Here is a 20,578-nt window from a genome sequence, read left to right as displayed (position 1 = left end):
TTTCCTGTATCTTTAACTGCTTCACAGTACCGCTGGATACATTTATTACCTTTGTTTCCTATGCTATGGATGTACCTACATCTCATAGATCTTATGTGTTCTTTGGTCAAAAAGTTGATATTCTAGTTTCAATACCAATTGTTCCTTGTGCAGGTACAGATAAACCTGACCAGTGCATGTGAAACAATGCTTTAATTTCCTGCTTGTGGTTTAAGGTTAGCCAAATATGCATGTTATCTATTTACTTGAAGAGCGAAAATCAAAATTAGAATATTGTAAATTAATGGTAACGTTAGCTATTATTTTGAACTCAAAGCCAACCGGTAAACTTTCTTATTTAAAAGATAACTCATTTCAAATTGCAAAAGCAAAATAAGAACACTACAATTTACAGAATGTGATGCGAAATCAGAGTTGATTCCAAATGCAATGTCAAATGTTTCTAATTTAATTATAAGTTTTGTTTTTTTCTTAAATCTCTGTGATTGTATTACTTTTAAGTCCTGTATTTGCTATTGTTTCAACCGAAGTAAAAGCATGCTCAAAAATTTCTAGCGATTCATTTTATAACAAGAAAAAGACATAAACTTGTATGATTTACGTAATGTGACACAACATAGGCAACAAAATTGATACATTATATAAGTGAATAATCACAAGGAACTATTTTCTCGGTATTATTGGTATTTACCGGAAATGGAATTCCACAATTGTAAAATCCTTTTTTTTTCTTTCCTTTTGTTTCCATATTAATTTAAACCTGCAGGAATTCTGGATTATCCAAGCTTAGACCAATCATAATAGCATATAATCTGATCTATTCTTATAATAATAGTGGATTTATTGTTGGTGGAAATTTCTCAGTTATTAATACAACTGATCACTACATATACAGTGAAACTTTTTATCTATTTGGCTAAAATCAACGATAAACATCCCAAAAGAAATCATAATTAGTGTATGAAGAATTCTTGACATTTTGGAGGATTTCCAAATGATCATAAATTGATCACATCTGTTTCCAAGATCACAAGTACATACAAAGGCATTACTGCATTTTTTAGAATAAAATTGCCCTAATAATTGTGTAGCTATACAGTAACCAAAAAATAGCATAGTGAATTAAAGAAAGTCCGCTCAGCAAAACAATAATGTTTGCATGCGTAATTGTTATTTATGTGAACCATATTTATATATTGTTGGTAGATAGAACTGAATACTTTGTACCAAGCAAGATGCTCTTCAAATATTACAAAGTACTACTGTTGACAGACCGGTTTCATGCGGGTTTGATAAAAGTAGATTCTAATCTTTAAGAAAAGCAGTAAGTGCAGTTGCTGAATTTGTTTTCGGAAAAGGACAAGGGGTCAAACCAGAAAATACCCAAAGATGACCTGTGCCAAGTCCTAAAACTCTGTATCAGCAAACCTTTGCTTTGTGTAAATGAGGGAAATATAAAGTTATCGGAATCTAGATTCTTTCCGTTCGGTGTGATTCTGCAGACTAGTAATAGTCATAATAAGAGAATATATTCTTTATGCGTTTTTTTCCAGAAAATAGGACGCTACTAAGCTGAATACTTATATCAATGTTACATTGACATTATATGACGTCAGTGAGGATAAAAATATGATAACGCAATAAATTCACGTGTCACTTGAAATTAACGCCTCGAGTGGATTTATTAGACGCCGGATTGAATTTAGCTGAAAATGCATGTTTCAATATTTTCCTTCGAAAATAATCATGTAATAAGCAATACATGTACTTTAAAGAGACAAAAATGGCATGCCTAAAGGTGAATTGTGCTTTCAAATACCAGCATAGTATTAAAAGGCAAATTGGGCTAATTAATTAGACATCTTATCAGTAAGTGAATAACCGCGTTTCATTTCAAGACCCGTGTACATTCGCGCTATCTTGCATTTGATTTGTTTATTTATTTTTTTTTTTTTTTTTTGGGAATCATTTTTTGGGTGCGGAGATTAGCAGGCGGTAGTCTATTTTTGGACCTTATCTTGTTAACAAAATGTCTACAGTTATCCCTTCTTTTTTGCACAAAGATGTCGCCTTTTCAAAAGATATGCAAAAAAACACTACAAAGCATCAATCATGTTCCCTGACAAAAAGCAATTGAGTAGAAAGGAGTCCCAGATTGCACCTAAAGTTGTTGATTTCGGAACATTGTCGGATCAGCACGAACAAGATCATGTTATAGAGAAAACGGTTAACGTGTCAACACCAAGATCTGGAGCACTATCTGCTTTTTGGCCATTAAGATGGTTTTCACGCACCCATCAGCAACAGACTCCACTTGAGAATGGGCACGCGTCATGTCATTCTAAATTGGATGAATCTAATAAAGTCAGATCTCCGACAGATAAAGTGATTGCCATGAAGAAATTCAAGACGGAAAACAGCTCAGAAGAGTTCATAGATGTGGAATATAAGCAGCTATCGTATGCAGAGGCTGCTTCTTTGAGAGTTGCACAAGAAAGTGAACCAAAATCTGCCCTTAAAAAGCATAATAACAGTATCGTTGTGGATCAAGATGACGATTTAGAGAAGTCTATCACGGATGTTGAGCTTGCCGAAGCAGCGAAGAAGAATACACGGTATGTACGGGCTTGATTGATTGTTCAATTTGTATATTTGGTGATTCTGATTTGTGTATTTATTGTTCATCTGGTTATTTGACTTATTTTCGAGTGACAGTTCTCTTTTAAACTGGTTTCCGTGTGTTTTCAAAGTTTATTCTATATCGATTCGTTACATGACTTTTTTTTAGTCTTTAGTAGAGCGTTAAATGCAAGTACTTGACCCCGTTGCAGCCTAAATTGGCCATTACTGCAATACTTTGCATTTCGCATAACGTTTCTGATATTTGTGTTAACATAATACTCAACTAAATAAGTAGTAATGTGTGCTGTTCTTTTGCAGGAGTCCTTTTTTCTTGTGGGGCTTTTTTTTTACTCACTATCTTTTTTTAATTTTTTTTTGTTAAAATCTTTTCCTGCACCTTTAAAGTGAAATATCACACTGATGAAACGATATAAAAATTCCAAGACATCAATCACCATATTAACCAATCAAATGGGTCAAGAAGAAAACACACAGTCTAAGGTGGACAAGCTTGTTTCCTGGTGCAAGTCACAGGGCACAAAAGTGGATCCAAACTTGAATTTTGAGTACTCTTTCGAGAAAGGGATCTCTACTTTATACACCCCCACATCAGATCAAGTATCCCGCAGAAAGGATGTCGACGTCCAGTTAAAAATTCCAAGGAAGATTATAATAAGTTCTCAAAATGCTAGAAAGTACTTTCTCAGTTTAGCACCGGATTTTGAGTGGTCACAATTTGAGTCTCGCCATCTATTGACTGCTTACTTAGCTTTTAGGCTTGGAGATCCGGAATCAATCAATGATCCATACCTCGATTTATTACCAAAAGCGGAGGAGATCCGTTCTCCACTTATCTATAATGAAGATGAGCTTCTCCTTTTAAAAGGTACGAATCTTTTTAAGGGGACTCAGGTTGTTTTGGCACAAGTCAAAAGAGAATATCAAGAATTTATTGATGCTACAAAATCAGTATTGTCGAAAACTATTTCTTTCCACGATTATCTTTGGGGATTTCTCATTCTATACTCGAGGTCTTTCCCTCTCCGATTGGTGGAGAAAGAATGCGATCCCGCTGAAGTGATGCTTGTTCCATTACTTGATTTCATGAACCATAAACCTCTCACAAAAGTCACATGGTCTTTTGATGGCACCAGCTTTGGCGTCAGTTCGCAAATTAAGCTTGCGAATGGTTCTGGAAAGTACGAAGTTTACAATAATTACGGCCCGAAAGGTAATGAGGAGCTTCTTATGGCATACGGATTCGTTATTCCGGGTAATGAATTCGATATATTGCAGCTTGCAATCAATTGGAAGCAATTAAGCACGGTTCTTGAAGGTGTTGACATCCACAAATGGGGAATAAAGAAGATATACCACTCTTCTGACTTGACCTACAATGTTATTCAAAGTGGTTCTGTCAACGATGAATTGTCTTCTAGGGCAGAGGTCCATTCGAATGTCAGTCCAAAAGAAGATGCATTCTTCATCTGTAACAGAGATCACCCATTGCCAGAAGGAATAATTCGATTGTTTGCACTCGTATCCAGACGTGACGATGAGGAGGGTTTAACTTTGCGAAATGTTTTAAATGGTGTCAACAGTGTAAGAGAAAGCATTGATATACGTTTTAAGGGTCAGTTGAGCGTTATTCCAAAGAAGTCGGATGACGTGGCTCAAATAAACTACGATAACTGCAAAATTTATCGTGAGGGCCAGCTAGAGTTGTACAATATGATGAAGCACGCACTTAAGGAGAAAGAAAAAGTCTTGCTAAAGCAATACAGAACACATCTGATCACCCTTAAAGATATCCTGAAGAAGGATATGGAGGGTTTTGAAAATTTTGTGGTACTGTTTGAGTTCATTTCTTCTCTTTCTCAAGAGTTCTACCAGGAAGTTCTAATGCAAGTATGGATATTGAAGACAGTGAACTATCACTACAATGATATTGATAGCACGGATATCCCGTTGAAGGCACTGTGGGTAGTGGATGAGTTTAAACGGTTAGAAAAGAGCGAATATGAGCCTGAGAAAGACGAAACTTTGTGCGATGTGTACAATGAAACCATAGGAAAAATGCTAGTGCAAGAAGAGCTAAAAGATGTGCTTTTCAAGGGAGAGCACTGGGATGTAAAGTCGTTTATGCTTGCAGGTGCTGTTAGTGAGCAAAATAGATATTTGAAAGGATCCAAAAGAGATATGATTCTCGTTGCCCCTTTGCCAATAGACGAAGTTTAGTTTTATAGATTAATGCGAAGTAAGTTCATGCTTAAAATTAATGCCTAAAATTAATGTCTAAAATTAATGCCTAAAATTAATGCCTAAAATTAATACCTATACAATTTCGACATCTTTATGATCAGTGTCTCTCCGGAATAAGCCTGATCAAGAAAACAAGCAGTATAAAGGCCAATACAACACACGCTATCACCCGTATGTAGAAAAAGATGCCCAACTTCCCCTCCTTGTGATATTTAGCGAGCATCTCATTAACGACACCAAATCTACCGTGACTTTTCTCAAAGTTTTCAGTGGCCTCTTTTAAAATGGCTGCATCCTGCTTTAATAGATCTTGGAATTGAAGAGCCTGCTCCTTTACACCACTAACCATTGACGGTAGACTTTCAAGCAAATCCTGCTGAAGTGATTCTTGATATGCGTTCTTTGATTCAGTGCTCTGCACCACATCCAATTCGGTTTGGCTATTCACAGTAGAAAGAAGCCTTTTTCGAAGTGTTGAAACTGATTCTTCACCTTCCTGGACAACGTCCAAGTCTTTGTCTTCTTCTCGATGCTTTTTTGTCTTCTCATCTGCATTCTGTGCCTCAATCTTCTCCTGTCTTTCTCTTTCTTTCTCTGTGTATGTGGCATTTATCTGACGCTCAGTTTCAAAAAGCTGATCCTGAACCTGCCGATCCAAAACATGAAGTTTTTCATCAAGAGCTCGTTTTGCATCTCCTCCGCTGAAGTATATCTGCTTCCGCAAGACCTCAATATCCCTCGCTATGCTTTTTAGAGCTGCGTATCTGCAGAATGGAAGTTTGGTAAGCTTTCCAGATTCTTTTTCGATATCGACAGGCTTTATTTGATTCAGCCGATTCACTATACTGTGTGTCCACAGCCCTGGATCTTGTACAATTGACTCCATTGCCTGTTGATGCCCTAAATTCGGACTTGCCTTTGATTTTGAAGGTTTGTTAGAGGTGCAATCAGGATAGCGTGTGAAATATTGGGGTGGTTTGAAAAAGAGAAAGCCGGAGTACGAATATCGACGCGTCGATAGTACTACGGACGACTATGCATCTAATCGCGTAGTTAGGTGATGTAATACCAAGGAAGGGATGGCATTATGGAAACGCATACAAACGGATGCATTATGTTGCTAGGATGCATCATTTGTGGTATAGGTGTGACAACAAAAAATGGGTTTGTCAAAAGTAATTTAAGGCATTTGGTAAAAAGTGTCCGTGCACTTTCTGCTGGGCGCCTCCTTTTTGATACATACTGGATACTGCGAGCAGACCATTTTTCGTTTTTTTCCCCTTCCTTCGTTTCCCCTGATGGGTTCCCATCAGTCAGTTTTTTTTTCCCCGTCTATTTTTATCGGGCATTTTTTTTTGCCTCACGCAACCCAGCAGATCTCACATTGGTTTAATTTGATACTCTGCATTTCCGGACACATTTCCACGAACATTAAGCTATATTTACATAAAGCACAGAACCAGGTGGCCTTGGATTGATTCAAGAGGCAGTTTGCAAGTCAGTGTCAGGCAGTGAAGATATAGAGGCGTTCTTTTTATTACAGTTTCAGTTTTCCAGAAAGCAAAAAAGCAGGGAAACGAGACACACAGGCTCAGCATTGAAAGTATTAAAGATAGTAACTACATATACACACAACAGCAGAAAATGGGTTTGAACAATCCACTTCCGAGATCGTTGAAGCACGAGGCCAAGTATGTGAGTTTGCAGATTGTGAATTTTACAGGTTTTGATGATGCCCCGAGGGGAAATTCCTACATTTGAGAAATCAGAGTACTAACACGCTATTTGCACCATTTTCAAACAGAAAAGCAGCCAAAGTGCTCGCGTCGTTCATCAAGCCGAACCAGGCACTGGGCCCGGACGAGATTATCCCACACGATGTGCTTCTGAACGCAAAGGGTCTTGCTATTATAACAGTGCTTAAAGCGGGATTCCTCTTTTCTGGCCGTGCAGGTTCGGGAGTTGTCGTTGCCAGATTGCCGGATGGTTCATGGTCTGCTCCGTCAGCAATTGTGACGGCGGGGGCCGGAGTGGGAGGCCAAATTGGTGCAGAGGTGACGGATTTCGTGTTTATCTTGAACACGGACTCGGCAGTGAAGTCTTTTGCGCAGTTTGGGTCGGTTACCCTCGGAGGAAACGTCTCGGTTGCCGCCGGACCGCTCGGAAGAAACGCCGAGGTTGCTGGAAGTGCGTCTTTGCAGAGTGTGGCGGCAGTTTTTGCGTACTCAAAGACCAAGGGCCTATTTGCAGGCGTTTCAGTTGAGGGATCGGTGTTGGTCGAGAGAAGAGAGGCAAACAGGAAGTTTTACGGCAACAACTGCAAGGCCCGGCAGGTTTTGAGCGGCAGGGTGTCTCCGCCTCCCGCCTGTGCACCACTAATGAGGATTCTAAACAGTAGAGCCTTCAGTCGCGTCCCGGCAGATGGTTCCGAGTACTATTCTGACGATGATGAGTATTACAACGATATTCCGTCCACTTTCAGCAGCACCGAGGACGATGAAGACTCCTATTCTCGCTCCAGGCGCTCGCCTAACCATCGCAGAGGCCATAATGACATCGATGGAAGTTCTGACGATGCTTATGGAGGCGATAATTCGGCCCATGCCTACTACCAGCGCAATAAGTCTGCTGCCAAGTCCCCCTCTGCCTGGGAGGACAACATTTACGACAGGTTCGAATCCGGCAGGGGCAGCTCTCGCTCAGATATCGGCTCCTCGCGGTCTTATCGCCCAAGAGCCGAAAAGCCAGACTTCAGGCCTCCTTCGCAGAGAAAACGCGATTCTTCTGTCTCTAAAAGTAAGGCAATAGCCCTATACTCGTTTGCGGGCCAGCAGGATGGCGATCTTCCTTTCAAGAAGGGAGATGTGATCACAATTGTGCAGAAATCGGATACCACAGATGACTGGTGGACTGGCAAGGTTGGCGCCAAGAAGGGAATCTTCCCTGCTAACTACGTTGAGTTGGTCTAGTTGGTCTGGTTGGTGTCTGGGTGATGTTTCATGTATTATTACTATTATTATCATTATCATTATTTTCGTTTTTATTTTTACTCTTAGTTTTGATTTTGTCTGACCTCCGTGTAGTTAGGAGAGCTTTATTATTATTTTTCATCTTCATGTTCTCTCTATCTTCTCTACATTTCATTTTCATCTCCTCCTCATCTCTATCTCCTCTACATTTCATTTTCATCTCTTCTTCATCCTACTCGATTGCCACTCTGCCATATATTGATATATAGATTTACATACTTTTACTTATGTATCTGTTCTATTTCTCCATGAGCTTGTATCTCTTTTCCGGTCTTATGACCCCAAAAGCAATCCCACTTTCAACTAGTTGGTACTTTAGCAATGGGTGGACCTTAAGCAACACTTTTCCATTATCATCCATCTGATTGGCCTCCAGGAACTTCCAAAAGTTCCAGAACCGGTTTTTCCAGAAAACCTGCACCATGTAGTCCACCATAATTTCCACCATTTCGGCAACGTACGCCTTGGTTCTGTTTTTCAATTCTTCTTCAAACAATCTCACCACCAATTCCCAGATAATGGCATCTGCCATCCTTTCTGTTTCACGGAAATGTATCTTTTTGGCCTCTTGAACTGCTTTCTTTTCCTCTGCCCGCTTAACCGTCTGCCTATCGTTCTCCACCATCTGCCCAAAGCTGGAAAGCCTGTACATTTTTGTTGGATTCAAGTACGAAAGTGCCATTTGAGGAGAGTTACCATTCATATTTCTGGTCTCTATACTGGCGGCTGGAGCTCCAGTAAAGATAGAAACTGCAGATGGTGTAGAATAGTCAAATCTTGGTGTCTCGTAGCTGCAACTCTTGTTGGGTATCTCTATTCCCACTTTATAGCATGAGCATTTAAACATTTTCTTCAACCGCGTAATCAACTCATCGCCGTTGGCTTCTCTGGTAATTGTCACGTATCCATAATCAAACGTGTCATGCCTGCAATCCAACTTTTGAGCAGAGCCTTTTTCATCCGCCATATTGTCAACTGGAGAATTCTTCAGTTCGTTGTTTCTTTTATACAACTCAACAGAGCTCACACCCTCAAACTGGTTGCACACTTTCTCAAACTCCGACTTGTCCATCGGCTCTGCAAAGCCACTTATTAGAATCTTGAACCTCTTTTGTGGATATTTGGCCTGCATCCGGGCATAGCTCTTTTGCTCTCTAGGAATGGCTCTAGTGACGAATATCTTCTGGCCCTCAATATCAAAGGCATTTAATCCGGCAATCGATTTATTCACTGACTCCTGATTTGTCAATGTCACTAATGCCCATGTTCCATTTCTCATTGGAACTTTTCTCGACAAAACTGACTGCACCTTCCCGTACTGTTCAACCAAGCCTGTTATCACGTGATCTTCGATGTTCAAGGGGAGGTTTTTGATGAAAATGCTGAACTCTGTATTTGGAGGTGGGTTGTTATCCACTTTTGTGAAGTTTGGCTCAATTGGTGCTTGGTTTGGATTTATTTCTGTGTCAACAGGGGTATTGAATACTGCTTTCCCGGTGTGGGGCCTCGAGAGTAAAAGGGGAGCTTCACTTTTTATTTTATTGCGTTCCTTCTTGTTAATGTGCAACCCGGCATAAATAGTGTGGCCTTTGATCTCGGTGTTGTTAACCTGTTTGATCATCTTGATGGCATCTATTTTGTCCTTGTACAAAATAAAGCACTGCCCCTTTTGGGAAATGTACTTGCAAGACATGATGAATCCATACTTCTTGAATTCTTCGTATAAATACCGGGTGGTTAAGTTTTCTGGCAAGTGGGAAAGAAAGACATTTCCACCCATACTCTCTCTTTTGCTTTTATCCTGAATTGATGGCATGATTCTGATTTCTGAGCCACAGACAGTTGTATAGTTGAGCACATCTCTTGCGGCATCTGCGTGCTCAATCGAATCATAATTGACATAGGCATAACAAAGAGAGTCACCAGATACTACATCTTTAGGAATTTTGAGAGACATCAACCCTGGATACTTGGAAAACACCTTGAAAAGCATAGTTTCAGTGACTGACTTGTCCAAATCCCCCACAAACCAGGTGTGCATCTGGGAAATCGTTGATGATTCAATAATATCTGAAGTTGAATCTTGAGTTTCAACGTCAGTTGTGTCAACTTCTTCATCGCCGTCATTTTCATTACTATCCCTAATTGTATTTTTGTTTGGAAAGCTTGCCTGCGATTCCTTTTGTTGTGATTCTTCCGGTTTTTGAAAGGTGTTTTCACCAATCCTAATGTTGGATTTGGTTTTGTTGGTTGCACTTCTAAGTGAGAAAAAGCTTTTCTCATCCTTAAGCCTCCTGGTATCATCATATTCTGGCTGATCTGGATCCCTGTTCTCCTTGTCTGAACAATCAGAAACAGAATTTGAAAGTGATTCTTTTGAATATTTCTTGGTGTCATCTTGTGTATCTTGTGTTTTACATTTATGTTTGTTTGATCCCGACCATTTTTGCTTCAAGTGTTTGAGACTCAAGCCCCAGGAGGATGTTTCTGGCTGCTTGGTGTGCTGCATGTTGGAATAGTTGATTTGCTAATATAACGTGTGGAGAATTGTTGTAATTGATGTTAAAAGGAAAACAAAAATAGGGGTGCGTACAAAATGGATTATATAGCAAAAAAAAGTGGAACAAGAAAAAAAAAAAAATAAAAGCGAAAGGATTTTAATACCGAAGCGCGAAAAGGAAACATGACAGGGTGATAGATAGGTGAATGTGGAATTTGTGCGAAGGCGTTTAATTCTGTTAGAGGTGATCAGGCATTATGGATTAGGCAATAATGTTCAACTCTAGTAAATTTTGGTGCTTTTTAGATGAAATGCAAATGAATTCCCATTATATTAAGTAAAGGTTGCATTTCTGTTTAGATTCTGGGTAGTTGTTAGTGTATTTTATGCTTAACCTGGTATTATTTCGAAAGTGGTGAACAGATGTGCATTAATTACAGAGAAGGGCAAAAAAGGACTGCTAATTATTATGGAATTATTAAGTAGAAATAAACACATTGCCTAAATGTTGAAAAAATAAGTGCATCCATACACATTGTTAACGCTATATGGTGAAATCAGAAATAGGGGTTGATTTGTTGAGCAGAATGAGGTACCTCTTGTTAAAGGTGGGTTGAGGGAAAGATTTACAAGGTGCAATGTTGACTTATCGGATGGTTGGAGATAGCGCTAAATGTAGAATGGATCAAGAGTAATATACAGTAGAAAAGATGATCAAAAGCAATAAAGAGTCTAACAGAGTAATGTAATGTCAATGAGATGCAGCATAAAGGAGAGCATAAGCATAAAGTGAGCATCTTCATTCAAGAGATAGCTTTAGCATAAGCTACAGCTTAGCATAAACATATATTCAACTTTAGCATCCAAGACAGCCTAGCATAAAAATCATAACAGCAAGTTAACATTTCTCAAGATAACTGCTCAACAACCATATCGAGAGCATCGCGGAACTTGCCGAACATCTGGCAAACCTCAGTAGCCATATTTTCAGCATCTTCGGTCGGCAAAAGCGGCTCGGAATCACTACTGGTATCTGTTTCTGAATCTAGACCATCGGAATCTGGAGGTTCACCCAAGATGCTACTTGGAAGTAAAGAATCGAAAGTGTCGACAACATGCAGTTCGGCAAGTCTGGCCATAGCCCTAGATGAGGCAAGAGAGTGGGCAGAGAATTGAGAAGAAAGTTGTGATGAGATTTGGAAAGGAATTTGAGAAGCAGCAGAATTTTGAGAAGCAGCAGAATTTTGAGAAGCAGAAGACATTTGAGAGGCAGCGGAAATTTTAGAGGCAGCAGAAATTTTAGAGCCGGCAGAAATTTTAGAGCCAGCAGAAATTTGAGAAGCAGCAGAAAAAGTGGAAGTCTGAGAAGTGAGGTTGGAGACCTGGGAGGCCTGTGAGTGCTGGGAAGACCCGCTGACGGTTCTGTGGGTGCTGAGATGGCGGTAGTGGCCGATCTTGCTGGATTCGGCAAGGGAGGGCTGCTGCTGGAGCTGGGAGAGACTTGTTTTGCGGTGGTCCGGGGGCTTTTCGGAGACCGGGGTCATAGTCAGCGGGATGTTTGCGGCCAGGCTGGTGTTGACGCCGAACTGGTTGAGTTTCTCCGGGGGCCCGGCACCGGGGGAGGCGAAATAGTCGGAGCCCGACACCGCGGGGGCGGTCTGGGGTCCCGGGGCGATCGGGCCGACGGAGTTTGCGGAGGCCGTATTTATGGGCTGGAGGAGGGGCTGGGAAGGCGCGGCAGCGAGGGGTTTCATGTGGGTGGGGGAGCTGCGGGGTGATGGGCGGGCCGCACGGAGGTCGGGGGACTTCTGTGCGGGGATGACGCCGTTGGCGGCGGCGGCAAGCTGAAGTTTGGAGGGTTGAGACGTGGTGATAGTATTTGACCGGGCGATAAGTCTGGGGTGGGAGGGGGCGCGAATATTATCCCTCGAAATATCCCTCATATTTTGGGTGTGAATATTTTCCCTCGAATTATCCCTCGAAATATCCCTCGAATTATCCCTCATATTCCTCGAATTATCCCTCGCATCCCTCACATCCCTCGCATCCCTCACATCCCTCACCCCTTCGTGATTCTTCCCGGCAACCATCTGCCTCCCCTGCTCCTCCAAAGTTTCCATATTCGGTATCTCGATGGACCCCGCAGTCGAGGGCCCCGGCGCACCGGCGCTCGGTGGAATTATAAGCGCATCCTCGTCGCGGATCGTGCCCATCGCGTCATTCACCCGGCCGTCGTCATCCTCGTCCCCGAAGCCCTCCTTGAATAATTTCAAGAGCGACCGCGGGGCAGTGGACGTGGGCGTCGAGGCTGCCGGCCGGGGACCGAGCGTCTTGGTGTGCGGCACCAGGAGGTGCGATGGTGTCACCGTACCGGGCGACATCGCCGAGTCGAACTGCCGGCCAGAAGAAGTCGAGCCGTCTGCAGAACTTTCACCGTAACCCTCGGTGTAACTGTCAAATCCATCTTTTTCTCTACTTTCGACATTTTTGCCCTCCTCGGGCTCCTCGCCCACTTCTATGTCATTTTCCACAATGTACTCTGCAGACTTGAGGGAGTCGAAATCCCATTTCACGTCGCAACCGGCGGCCTCGTCATCGGCCTCGGACCCCGGCCGCCGCTCGCGCTCGCGTTGCTCCTCGATCTGCCGCCGCGCCTTCTCGCGCTCCGCCTCCTGCTCGGCCGCACGGCGCCCCGGCGACCGCCGGTCCCGCCAGAGCAAGTACCGCCCGATGACCTCCCGGAGCACCCCGGTTGGCAGCTGCCGGTATGCGCGGATAAACCGCGAGTGTAGCAGTTCGCCCGCGGCCGGCCGCAGGTCCGGCTTCTCCTCGAGACACATTGCCACGAACTCTTTCAAAAGTGACGAGTACTGCCGGCCCTCCAAGCGCGGCGGCTCGTGGTGCGCGATCATCTGCAATGCGCGCACTGCATCCTTATCGCCGTACGGTGGGTTGCCCGTGGCCATCTCGTAAATGGTAATTCCAAAGGACCAAATATCGGCTTTCACGTTATACGTGGCCCCCTCCGTGATGACCTCGGGCGCCATCCAGTACGGCGTGCCCGCCATTGTCGTCCGCTTGAACGCCGTCGACGTGAGCTGCGCCGCCACGCCGAAGTCGCAGAGCTGCACCCGGCCCTCCTTGCTGATGAGAATATTTGCCGCCTTGATGTCCCGGTGGATCACCCCGTTATTGTGGATGAACTGGAGCGCCTGCAGCAACTCCCGGGCAATCACGCTGATGAATTTTTCCTCGAGCGGCCCCGGTAAAAGCAACGTCCGCACAGAGCCGCCCGCGCAGTAATCCATCACAATCCAGAGATTGTGCCCGTTTAGGTACGAGCCGTAGTAGTGGGTCACATTTGGGATGCTCTTGATTTGCGAGAGAAACTGAATTTCTTTTTGCACCTCTGAAACCTCATCTTGTTCAGTATCGAGGTTCAAAACTTTGATTGCCACAAGTTTCTTTGTCGCGAGATCGAGCCCTTTGTATACTGTTCCGAACTTTCCGCGCCCGATTACTTCGAGCCGTCGGTAGTGTCTATTCACTGGGTCTTTTTTTGGTGGCATTGATAGTTTATATTCTTAGTGTTGATTGATATTCTATAGTGCTCGATATCCTGTGTTTAATAGCCTATGATAAATAGCCTATGATAAATATCCTGTGTCTAATACCCAATGATAAATATCCTATGATTAACACTCTATGATAAATATCCTATGATTAACACTCTATGATAAATATCCTATGATTAATATCCTATGATAAATATCCTATGATTAATATCCTATGATTAACACTCTATGATTAATATCCTATGATTAATACTCTATGATTAACACCCTATGATGCTTCAGATAATACCCTATGATATGTCTAGTCTCACCTATATATGTGATATCCTCTGATATTCCACCTAATATGTAATATTCGGACGTCACCTAATACAATATGCAATATTCTCTGATCACCTATTGCACAATTTTTCTTTCAATGGTATATTCGTGTCTAGGTATGATACCTGATACAGTCTATCCTCTTGATGTTTGTTAACACCTCCTAATATGTCCTAATATCCTATGTATACCTCCCTGTTCAATACTTTGTATAATAATGCTTGGCCGATGTGAAACACTAATCTCAGCTAATCTAAGCTGAACCAAATTCAAGCAAAAGCCAGATAGCTTCTAATCTAAAAGCAAGTAATACTACCTGATGCCTAAAGTCAAACTCACTCAATGTGTATCAATGAAAGTATATCGGAAAGTGCCTGCCCCTGGTCTATAGATTAAAGCACACACAATCTCAAGGTGTATTCTCAAGGTGTATATTTTCCTGCCTGGAATGATAACGAATGCCTGGCAAAGAAAAGATCGGAGATATTCCTGGTAGTGTGTAAATGACAACCCTGTAAAAGTCTGTCGATGTCACCAGCGAACAAATTCGGCCCGTTGTTACTATCTTTATCTCCAACGTTTAAAAAGAAGATAAACGTTTCAAATCTGGAATTTCTACAAACTTTTGGAATTTTCCGTTGGGTGTTGCCGAATAGAGCACAGACGCGGTGGAGGAGCAGGATGGGATGATTTTCCAAAAAAAAAAATAAAAAAAAGGTATGCAACGACCCCTCTAACGGGAAAGATTGAGGGGCGATAATATGAACGATAGTATGAACGATAATATGCGACATACTCATAAATTCCAGTGTGCACAAAAAAAAAAAAAAAAAGATAATGTTGAATAAATAAATTTTGAGAAATGGTAAAAAAAAAACTAGTTGAATAAGTCTTAAGAAAGAGACAAACATGTTTCTATCAAATTACAAACATTCCACGTTCTCCTCATTCCACATTCCTCCCATCCATATTCTTCCCTCTCCACACAAGAGATGTCTAAAACAATCGGAGTGGCAGAAAAGTTTGCGACTCTCTTCAAAAACAGCAAAATTGCACAACTGCCAAAGCATCTGGGAAATAAGGATGTGGATTTCCAGAAAGCATATCCAACACACCAAATCATTGAGGCGTTACCATCATCATTTTCAAGAAGAGACTTTGGTTTGAAGGTGCGGCTTCCGAAGAAACTCAAGAGCCGCAGGATTATTATAAACGATATTGACAACAAGTATGGACTCCCGGACTTTAATACGCTAAACGGCTTTTATTGGAAAAAGCTGCGGTTTCAGGAGATGGACATTCCAGTAGAGGTGAAAGGATTAGAGAATAACGGTGTCAGCAGCCCGCTTTTCCCCGGGGCAAGTGTGGATGCCGATGAGAGCAAGAAGCCCATTTCAATGGCCTTGCATATAAACAAGCAATCACTGAACTCGAAGAAATTCAAGAAGGAGGTGAAACCAAGCCTAGAGAAGCTTCGTAAGCCTTTTAGCAGGTGGTTGGCTCAGAAGCACCCAGAAAGCTTGGAGAAGCCGGATCTCTCGGATGAGATATCGGAGTTCGTTGTCGAAAATACTCGCGATTCTACTTCTAAGATGCATCTGCCATCCTCGTACAAAAGCCAGCTTTCAGGCACAGCAGGGCTATCTTACAAGTTAAAGGGCAGGCTTTACCAGACGCCCAATGGTGCAGAGAGTGTCAAAGTTTTCCCAGGTAGGTTGCTCCAGTCCAAAATGACAGGTTACCATTTCGGACTTGGTGGATTTGTTGGTCATTCATCCGCCTCACAGTCTCAGGTGAAATACCTCAGCAAGATTTCAGAGCTGTCGAAGCCCATCGTTGGATCTGATAAGTTCAGCAGGGAGCTCAAGATCCCCTTGGTACCAAAGCATGCCTACATCAATCCAATGAACAAGAAATTGGAACTTCACGTGGACCCTGTGAGATCCAATAAGAGGTACGGAGGCAACAACAGAACGAGTTTGTCCTCGATCAAGAACTCGATATCGCCAAGATCATCAATTGCCGGAAACGACAAGGAGACCTCTGTGCTCAACTCGTTGTTGGGGTTGCTAGAGACCGTCGATAACAAATGATTCATATTAGTATATACATGTACATAGAAAAGCCGAATGAAGACTCGCTTCTGTATATGATTTGCTGGTGTAGAATGCACACAAGTAGTGCGTGCATACCTTTTCAAGCCTCACTCATCAACCAATTGCGATATCAAGAGTGCAGTTGCGACACTCACGTTTAAAGAATCAACAGAATTGTCTAAAGCTGCTCTTGCCGGATTGATACCGACGACATGTGTTGATCTTGAAACTAGATTCGTGCGGATTCCATCTCCCTCAGAACCAACAACGAGCAAAACTGGAGATTCCTGAACCAGTTCGTGGAGCTGCTTGCGGTCCACGGCTTTGTTCGAATACCTCGCAATTTGCTGCGGTGCAAGGGTGGACACGATTGACCATCCATTGGCAGCCGATTCCTCAAAGAATGACAAAGGTTTCAACGCGTAGAAAATCGGAATAAACTCCATCGCGCCCGACGAGGCCTTTGACACAAGAGGGGTCAAGCTTGCACAGTTTCTGCTTGAGAGAACTATGAAGTCCACACCGAGAAAATACGCAGAACGGATGATTGCACCTACATTATGCGGATCCGATATTTCATCCAGGTAAATCCCAACAGGGAATCTGCTGGTGTCCGTGTCCCGTTCCAATTCCAGTGTGTTTTCGCCCTCCAGGCCCGTCTTGCCAATGTTGATTTGCTCTTTTGACGGCTTGCCTAAATTTTTCAGCTCGCAAATGTCCAACGGCCGTGTTTCAAGCACTATACCATTGTGCACACCGTTATCCGTCATCCTGTTGAGATCCTGCTTTGTCGTGTCTATAATGTTGATTCCTCGACTGTTTGCGAGAGCTATAATGCTTTCGTCTTTCTGTGTTTTCTTCGGATTGTGTAAATGAAGTTTCCCGAAGTCTGTACGCTTGGAGGACCGAAGTGCGGCCAAAACAGGATTCGTCCCGTACAAATAGTCAACCAATGGATTCAGCTTGAGCTGGGACACAGACTGCATCACGTTCTGCTCCTTATAGTGTCTCTTATCATCGCCTTTACTTCTCCTTCTGTACCCTTTCTCCTTGAACGCTTTCTTCTGAAGTGAGTGTTTCCACGCATACTTTTTCGTGAACCACTCGTCTTTGTCCATATTATCCCTCTCCCACGCCTTCACCCTCCTATTGAATGGCATGTTCTTCTCAAAGGTAACCGTTCTGTCACTTCCTGTGTATGGTGTTTTAAAGGGTGCCTTAGGTCCACTTCCAATGTCTCCTTCCAGTTTTTTTGTACTTTCATGAATGAAACGCACACATTGTTTCACGCCTGGGTTTAATTTCACCATCACGGAAATTTCCACTTTACAGATCGTATAATTGTCCAATCTACACCTCGAATATCTTTTTGAGTGACACTATGTGCTCAATAAATAGAATCAGATAGTAAGTGTCTCATGAAGAAAAGTCTGCAAGAACTGGAAAATCCAGAGATCTTCAAGATTACGTAATGCGCAAAAGCACTTAAGGTAGTGTAATTACTGTACTACGTTTATTACGCTTGATAACGTTTATATTCGGTGTCATATTTTCAATTATATTTTTAATAATACTTTCAATTACAAGCACATCAAACAACCTAAATCACCGTATTCCACCTGCCAATCATTTTCAATATTCGGCCTTTTGTTAGTGTGTGTCCCATGGCCTGAACATCCACTGCAATTAAACATCCGTACACCAGCAATTGCAAAATTACTTTCGGACCCTCTTCATTTCACCGACAAATCAGATGTTCATGGTTTATAAACAATACAGAAGGGCAAAATCTAGTAATTTGTATCCCTTATAGTCTTGTACAGTGTCAGCTTGAATGAGCTAATCGATATTTAAAGCAGACGACCAGGCTATGGTCTTATATTTGGAATAAGCGCTTGAAACTAAGAATCCATGTTGAAAAAAAAGCCATTAGTTAAAGAGATTTCGCAGGAGGGGACTTCGCTTCATAGTTTAGGAGTAGAATTGAATGAATCCTTGACGGATGATGAAGATGGGAGTTTTAATGAAGAGAGGAACCATGATGAGAGCAAGAATCCGCATAAAAGGCCGCATAAATTGAACATGCTGCTGGATAAGCTAAAAGTCAGATTTCTAGGAAGAGGAATGTATATTGACATACGAAGGCGGCTAATTCCATACTATATATCCGATATCAGGGATGGTCTTACCTACAGGACGATTCCATCGACGATCTTCATCTTTTTTACAAACTTGTTGCCTGCAATAGCTTTTGCACAAGATATGTTTGACCACACAGACAACACATACGGTGTTAATGAAGTGTTGATGGCTTCTGCGATGGGGGGAATAGTGTTTGGTGCATTTGCGGGTGCTCCACTCTGCATTGTTGGAGTTACAGGTCCGATCTCGATCTTCAACTATACTGTTTACGAGTTAATTGTTCCAAAAGGCATCCCATATCTTCCATTTATGTGCTGGATTTGCCTATGGAGCATGTTGCTGCACTTCATAATAGCGTTTACCAATGTTGTCAACTTCATGCGCTACATCACGAAGTTTTCATGCGATGTGTTCGGTTTTTTCATCAATATCGTGTATATTCAGAAGGGAATACAGATCTTGGACCACCAGTTTAAACTCCGGGGTTCTACGAGTGGGTTTGCCTCAATCGTCCTTGCCCTACTCATGGGTCTTTTTGGATGTGCTGCACACTTTTTCGGCGATAAGACTGTGTATCTTCGGCCGAAAATCCGTGCAATATTTAGAGATTACGGCACTCCTTTGTGCGTTGTCTTCTTTACGGGCTTTATCCATTATGGGGGCGAGCTTTCGAAAGTTGACTTTGCCAAGCTACCGGTTGGAGTCTCTTTTAGGCCAACTTCGGCAGAACATCCTCAAAACTGGCTTATTCACTTCTGGGAAGGTATTTCGGTGGGTGATGTTTTTTTGGCTCTACCTTTTGGCATCCTAATGACTGCATTATTCTATTATGACCACAACATCTCGTCATTGATATGCCAATCCTCCAAATACCCATTGAAAAAGCCATCTTCCTTCCACTATGACTTCTTTTTGTTGGGTATTACGACTGGGATTGCTGGTTTGCTTGGCATTCCTGCTCCAAATGGTCTCATCCCGCAGGCACCCTTGCACACAGACTCCCTATGCGTTATCAGGCATGACTATAATACGGGCAAGGATGTTATTGCGAGGGTTGTGGAACAGCGTCTCACAAATTTCTTGCAAGGTGTTCTTACGCTTTGCATGATGACCAAACCATTTTTAAAAGTTCTCGGGCTTATTCCGCAAGCTGCACTAGCCGGCTTGTTTTGGATCATGTCCATTACTGCCATAGATGGCTTGGATGTGACTCAAAGGTTGCGTTTCCTTTTCACCGACCCTGCCTCTCTATATTCGACCGACTTCAGCCCGAATTTCTACAAAGTGGAACGCCGCTGGTTTATTCTATATCTCATATTTGAGCTAATTGCATTTGCATGCGAGTTTGGCATAACCTGTACTAAAGGAGCCATTGGGTTTCCTGGTGTCTTGATTTTCTTCATGTTTGTTGCGATGGTGTTTCCTCGGATTTTCCCCAAGGATCAGCTTGATTTGTTGGATGCACCTGCTGCAGACGAGCTTATTTTGAAGAGTTTGAGATTGCCGGAAAAGGTCCATGATGAACATCAGGCATAGGGAGGGATTCATGGATAACGTCAACTTCATGTTTAATAGCATCATTTTAATCTTTACATTAATATAATATACACTAATGATAATAAATTAACACATTCTTTGTAGTATGTGTACGTTAATAAACAAAACTGGGTACTAATACACCTTTCTACCAATGCATGCTAATATATTAATACTTTACATTATACTGTATGCACTAATTCAGTACGCTAATACAGCATTGATATATTAATACAATGCAGTGCCCTAATACACCCCAAAGATATTAATACAATACAATCCACCGTATGCACTAATACATCATATTGCAATACTAACAATGTCCAAAATGCTACACTGTTATTCCCAAAAATGCTACACTCTAAATACTACATTCTCCAAAAGCCACCATTACTATTATCAGACAGCTGCATCGCCAGCCCACATAATCTACCTAAGCATAAGCATTATCATTTCTACTGCACTAATCACTACCAAAGCCCTAATTATAGCTTG

The 20,578-nt window shown here is 42.2% G+C and overlaps 9 protein-coding genes across 9 annotated transcripts; 5 read left to right on the top strand and 4 right to left on the bottom strand.

The window, feature by feature from the left end:
* Nucleotides 1-2,112: 2,112 nt before the first annotated feature.
* BRETT_002606 (uncharacterized protein) lies at nt 2,113-2,631 on the top strand (the record flags this gene model as incomplete). The annotated part of the gene is made up of 1 exon (XM_041281128.1): nt 2,113-2,631. One exon carries the CDS (start codon nt 2,113-2,115, stop codon nt 2,629-2,631), a length of 519 nt encoding a protein of 172 aa, XP_041138919.1.
* A 462-nt stretch (nt 2,632-3,093) lies between these two features.
* On the top strand, nt 3,094-4,860 carry BRETT_002605 (uncharacterized protein; the record flags this gene model as incomplete). Its single annotated transcript, XM_041281127.1, has 1 exon — nt 3,094-4,860. The coding sequence occupies one exon, from the start codon at nt 3,094-3,096 to the stop codon at nt 4,858-4,860; it is 1,767 nt and encodes a 588-aa protein (XP_041138918.1).
* Nucleotides 4,861-4,981: 121 nt separating this feature from the next.
* On the bottom strand, nt 4,982-5,770 carry BRETT_002604 (uncharacterized protein; the record flags this gene model as incomplete). Its single annotated transcript, XM_041281126.1, has 1 exon — nt 4,982-5,770. One exon carries the CDS (start codon nt 5,768-5,770, stop codon nt 4,982-4,984), a length of 789 nt encoding a protein of 262 aa, XP_041138917.1.
* A 758-nt stretch (nt 5,771-6,528) lies between these two features.
* Nucleotides 6,529-7,853, top strand: BRETT_002603 (uncharacterized protein; the record flags this gene model as incomplete). Its single annotated transcript, XM_041281125.1, has 2 exons — nt 6,529-6,575; nt 6,689-7,853. 2 exons carry the CDS (start codon nt 6,529-6,531, stop codon nt 7,851-7,853), a joined length of 1,212 nt encoding a protein of 403 aa, XP_041138916.1.
* A 298-nt stretch (nt 7,854-8,151) lies between these two features.
* BRETT_002602 (uncharacterized protein) lies at nt 8,152-10,422 on the bottom strand (the record flags this gene model as incomplete). Its single annotated transcript, XM_041281124.1, has 1 exon — nt 8,152-10,422. One exon carries the CDS (start codon nt 10,420-10,422, stop codon nt 8,152-8,154), a length of 2,271 nt encoding a protein of 756 aa, XP_041138915.1.
* Nucleotides 10,423-11,321: 899 nt separating this feature from the next.
* BRETT_002601 (uncharacterized protein) lies at nt 11,322-13,982 on the bottom strand (the record flags this gene model as incomplete). The annotated part of the gene is made up of 1 exon (XM_041281123.1): nt 11,322-13,982. The coding sequence occupies one exon, from the start codon at nt 13,980-13,982 to the stop codon at nt 11,322-11,324; it is 2,661 nt and encodes an 886-aa protein (XP_041138914.1).
* A 1,319-nt stretch (nt 13,983-15,301) lies between these two features.
* Nucleotides 15,302-16,402, top strand: BRETT_002600 (uncharacterized protein; the record flags this gene model as incomplete). Its single annotated transcript, XM_041281122.1, has 1 exon — nt 15,302-16,402. The coding sequence occupies one exon, from the start codon at nt 15,302-15,304 to the stop codon at nt 16,400-16,402; it is 1,101 nt and encodes a 366-aa protein (XP_041138913.1).
* A 110-nt stretch (nt 16,403-16,512) lies between these two features.
* BRETT_002599 (uncharacterized protein) lies at nt 16,513-17,715 on the bottom strand (the record flags this gene model as incomplete). The annotated part of the gene is made up of 1 exon (XM_041281121.1): nt 16,513-17,715. The coding sequence occupies one exon, from the start codon at nt 17,713-17,715 to the stop codon at nt 16,513-16,515; it is 1,203 nt and encodes a 400-aa protein (XP_041138912.1).
* Nucleotides 17,716-18,316: 601 nt separating this feature from the next.
* On the top strand, nt 18,317-20,083 carry BRETT_002598 (uncharacterized protein; the record flags this gene model as incomplete). The annotated part of the gene is made up of 1 exon (XM_041281120.1): nt 18,317-20,083. One exon carries the CDS (start codon nt 18,317-18,319, stop codon nt 20,081-20,083), a length of 1,767 nt encoding a protein of 588 aa, XP_041138911.1.
* Nucleotides 20,084-20,578: the final 495 nt, after the last annotated feature.

The sequence above is a fragment of the Brettanomyces bruxellensis genome, chromosome 9 (assembly GCF_011074885.1).
Source record: "Brettanomyces bruxellensis chromosome 9, complete sequence".
Classification (NCBI taxonomy): domain Eukaryota; kingdom Fungi; phylum Ascomycota; class Pichiomycetes; order Pichiales; family Pichiaceae; genus Brettanomyces; species Brettanomyces bruxellensis.
This window is presented reverse-complemented; position numbering and strand designations above follow the sequence as displayed.